A 3616-nucleotide genomic window follows, 5' to 3' on the forward strand; every position below is an offset into this window, starting at 1 on the left:
GAGTTGGATATGACAGTAGAATTGTCTCCACATTCCCAACTTAGTAACTGTTATTGATCATAAAGTAATACAATTCCTACTTTTCAAAATATGGAAATATACTGATCAAACTTTATTTTAAGAATACTTTATAAATTATACATGGTTTGTTCCTGCAGTTTCCTTCATAAAAAAGTTTCTAATTCACTACATTACAAACCTGACAGAGCCATCATAGCCATATGCTAAAACAATATATTCATTATGTTTGCCAAACTACGGTGATTGTGCGTGCACAGTGATAAGGACATGTCCTCAGCCGAAATAAATTGGACTAGTGTAAATGGTTGACTATGCAGATTGCAGGCAACTGCTTAGGTTATTTAGCTATAAAAATAGTATTTCTTTAGATAATAAATTATTGGAATATCTTTAAATATGATTCTATTCTTGATGTATGATGAACTGCTGCATACTTTGAAATGAAGTATGTGTCATGAACCATTCACAAACTGTGTAAACTCCATAATTTGTGAACACTTCAGATATTCATTGTAAAATAGAATTTTACAAAATCATAATTTGTTACAAGAATACTCAGTTCAAAGTGCCTAGCATTAAGCCAAGGCCACATCCCATAAAGAGTAGCACAGGGCCAAAGTTCAATTCTTTCTCTTCACGATCAAATCACAAATGCAAGTGATAGATTTTTAGTATAAACAGTAAATGTTTGTAAACCAAACACTTATGAGTCAAACAGTAATTAAGGCTCAATTCACTTTAGTGTACAGCAATGCAGAGTGAACACATTACAACCATCTTTTTTTGACACAACACAGTCTGGAATGTTTCCTTAAACTTCATTACAGGCCTCTAAGGAGGCTTGCATTACGTTGCGCATCTAAAGCCATCTGGTCGAATGAATTGCGATTTATCAGGTCTCTCACTTTTTCTCTAAGGTCATAAGATGCTTTGGCTATTCTCCTAGACTCGTCGATAGCTGCGTCCTTGTGCCTTAGAATCTGATTGCTTTTCTGAGCTTTCCTTCTTAAAGCTTCTTGCATTTCCTGTAGGTGACATTTTTCGTCATAATCAAGCTTCTGTTTGCGAAAATGGTGGTTCCGTTCTTTCATACAGTTCAGCTCTCTCACGCGCTGCGATCTGTCTCGGATATTTTTGGACATGATTTCTCTGGCCTGCTGGATCTTCATCTCAGCTATCTGCAGCAACATCTCCTTGCGCCTCCTCTTCTCTTCCTCCGTCTCTTTGGCTCTTACCTTGGCTATCAAGCCCTGCTCTTCTTCCTTTAAAGTCTTCTCCTTCAGTTCCCTGTTCCTTTCTTCAAGCAGCTGCTCCAGGATTTCCTGGGACCTCTGAAGCTTTTGTTCGATACACAGCCTCTTGTACAGCTCGTCGGCTTTGACCCGATCTTCCACCTGCTCCTTAGCGCTCAGGTGCCTGGTCTGCTTGTAGTCATTCATGTCTATTTTCCTCCTCTTCCTTTCCATATCCTTTATCAGCCTCTTCTCCAGGGCCTGCAGCATCCTTTCCTTGTACAAAGCGGAGTTCTGCTCTTTGGTACGCCTGTCGCTTAACCTTTTGTCCCAGAGCTGCTTTTCCTGGCATCGTTTCCGATACTCGGCCTGAAGCCGAGCATTCTCCAGCTTCTCCCTCCGCCTGCAATCCTGCTCTTTGGCCAGCTTCTTCCACTTCTTGTCGCGAAGCATCACATCCCTCTCCCGGGCTGCCAACAGCTGCTGCTCCTCTAGCCTGAGCTTGGCTTTCCGTTGATCGCGGTCCCTCTGCCACTGGTCCAGGCTGTCGACCAACTGGTACTGCCTCTCCTTCTCCGCCCTGGCTTTGTGCTGCTTCTCCTTCCTCCTCATCTTATCCCAGGCGTCGGAAACCTGCAGCTGGCGGTCCTTCATCTCTTCCTCCTCCTGGTGCCTGGCGAGCATGAGGGCCGCAATCTTCTTGTCTCTTTCGGGGATCAGGTCCTCGTACCTTTTGTCCGTCAGGTCCTGCAGGCTGACCTGCGGGTCTCCCTTGCGGGGCTTGCGGCGGGGCTTGCGGCCCAGGAGACGCTGGTGCAGGTGGGCGCTGGGGTCGCGGGGCAGGTAGGCCTGAGGCTCCTCGTCCTCATACGGCCTCGCCAAACTGTGCATGAGGTCTGCCAGGCTGTGGCTGCTGTCACAGGGCTCCTGCCAGTCTCTCCGGGGGAGCTCCTTCTTCTCCAGGCGAGGGGAGGCCTTGCTGTCGAACTGGGCGAAGGAGAAGGAAGAGGGGCAGATGGAGGGAGGCTTGCTGGCGTCGGTGGGGAGATCCGTGCCATACTCCAAGGGTCGAGGCACCGGGCTGGCCCACTGGTCGTCGCGGAGCAGCTCCTCCACGCGGGTGCACCTGCCCACCGGGGAGCGCGCGGGGAGATCGGGGTGCCCCGGGAAGTCCCCGCCGTAGAGCGTGGTGCACGAGGTGGTGCACGGCGTGGCGCAGCCTTCGCCCGCCGGCGCCAGGTGTTGCTGCTGCCAAGCGGACAGGCGCAGAGGGGACGCGCAAGAGGCAGACGCGGCGGGCCGCTTGCCGCGCGGCGCCGTCGAGCAGCCCTTGCCCTTGCGCGGCGGGGGCAGCAGCAGGCCTCCCTCGTCGCGGTACGCTTGCGCCAGGAGGTGTCGCCGCAGGCCGCCCTCGCCGCCCGCCACCTCGGGCTCCGAGCTGTAGGCGTCCGGGAAGGGCCGCGGCGGGGAGAAGCGGCCAGGGCTGCTGCGTCGCCGCGCCATCCTGCGCGGGGTCTCGGCGCCCGACAGGCTGCAGCACGACGTGGCGGGCGCCTTCTTGCGGCCCTTGCTGGCGCTGGGCGCGCCTCGGTCGCTCGGGGAGACGCGCCACCCGGGCTCCGCCCCGAGGTACTGGCCCGACCCGCGCCGCGGCCGACGCCGCTGCTGGTGCCGCCTCATGGCCGATGTGGCCTCGGGCCCTGGTGCACGCCGCCCCCGGCTACGCAGCAGCACAGTCGGGGCCCGCGCGCGTCACAATGCCCGGCCAGGGAGGGCCTGGGCCGCAGCTGCCTCGGCCCGCCGGCGCCCTCCGCGCCACCCCGCCCGCCCGTGCGGGGACCCTGACGCTGGCTTGTTCCGCACCCGGCCTCGCGGTCGCCCCCATCGCCATCTCCTCCCTCTCTTCCTTGTTGCTATCTTCAGACGCGCGCTTGTTCTCGCTGAAACCAATGGGGTGAATGAAGTCATTCCACCCCAAGTTTGCATTCAACCCACTGTTTCTTGGGCGGCCTTCAATTCGGTCCTGGGGGGCACCAAACACGTGAAGGGCACCTTTGCTAGCCCTGCTGCCCTAGGTGCCCATGCACGTGTAGTTTACCAGCTACACTTCCCAGGATTTTTCAGGGAAGCCCTCTGCCTTCAGGCACATGTGGTCTGACACGTTATCATATAGCTTTTTAACATGAGCTTTTGTAGGCAAGAGTGAGAAAACTCATCACACAGTAAAGCAGTTTGGATAATCTGGGATGCTTTCTTAACATGAGCTTTTGTAGGCAAGAGTGAGAAAACTCATCACACAGTAAAGCAGTTTGGATAATCTGGGATGCTTTCCTGAGTAAACCCAAGTGGTATTAGAGGGAGAC

At 53.9% G+C, this 3616-nt stretch overlaps 1 protein-coding gene across 1 annotated transcript; it reads right to left on the bottom strand.

The window, feature by feature from the left end:
- Positions 1-742: 742 nt before the first annotated feature.
- On the bottom strand, positions 743-2950 carry CCDC185 (coiled-coil domain containing 185). The gene has a single exon (XM_081186945.1). It carries the CDS (start codon positions 2931-2933, stop codon positions 843-845), a length of 2091 nt encoding a protein of 696 aa, XP_081043071.1. The 5' UTR covers positions 2934-2950; the 3' UTR covers positions 743-842.
- Between the last annotated feature and the right edge of the window lie 666 nt (positions 2951-3616).

This window comes from Podarcis bocagei (assembly GCF_964188305.1).
Source record: "Podarcis bocagei genome assembly, chromosome: 3".
Taxonomy (NCBI): domain Eukaryota; kingdom Metazoa; phylum Chordata; class Lepidosauria; order Squamata; family Lacertidae; genus Podarcis; species Podarcis bocagei.

Coding starts and splice junctions, on each gene's coding strand:
- CCDC185 (XM_081186945.1), bottom strand. CDS start 2,933: ATGAGGCGGCACCAGCAGCGGCGTCGGCCGCGGCGCGGGTCGGGCCAG.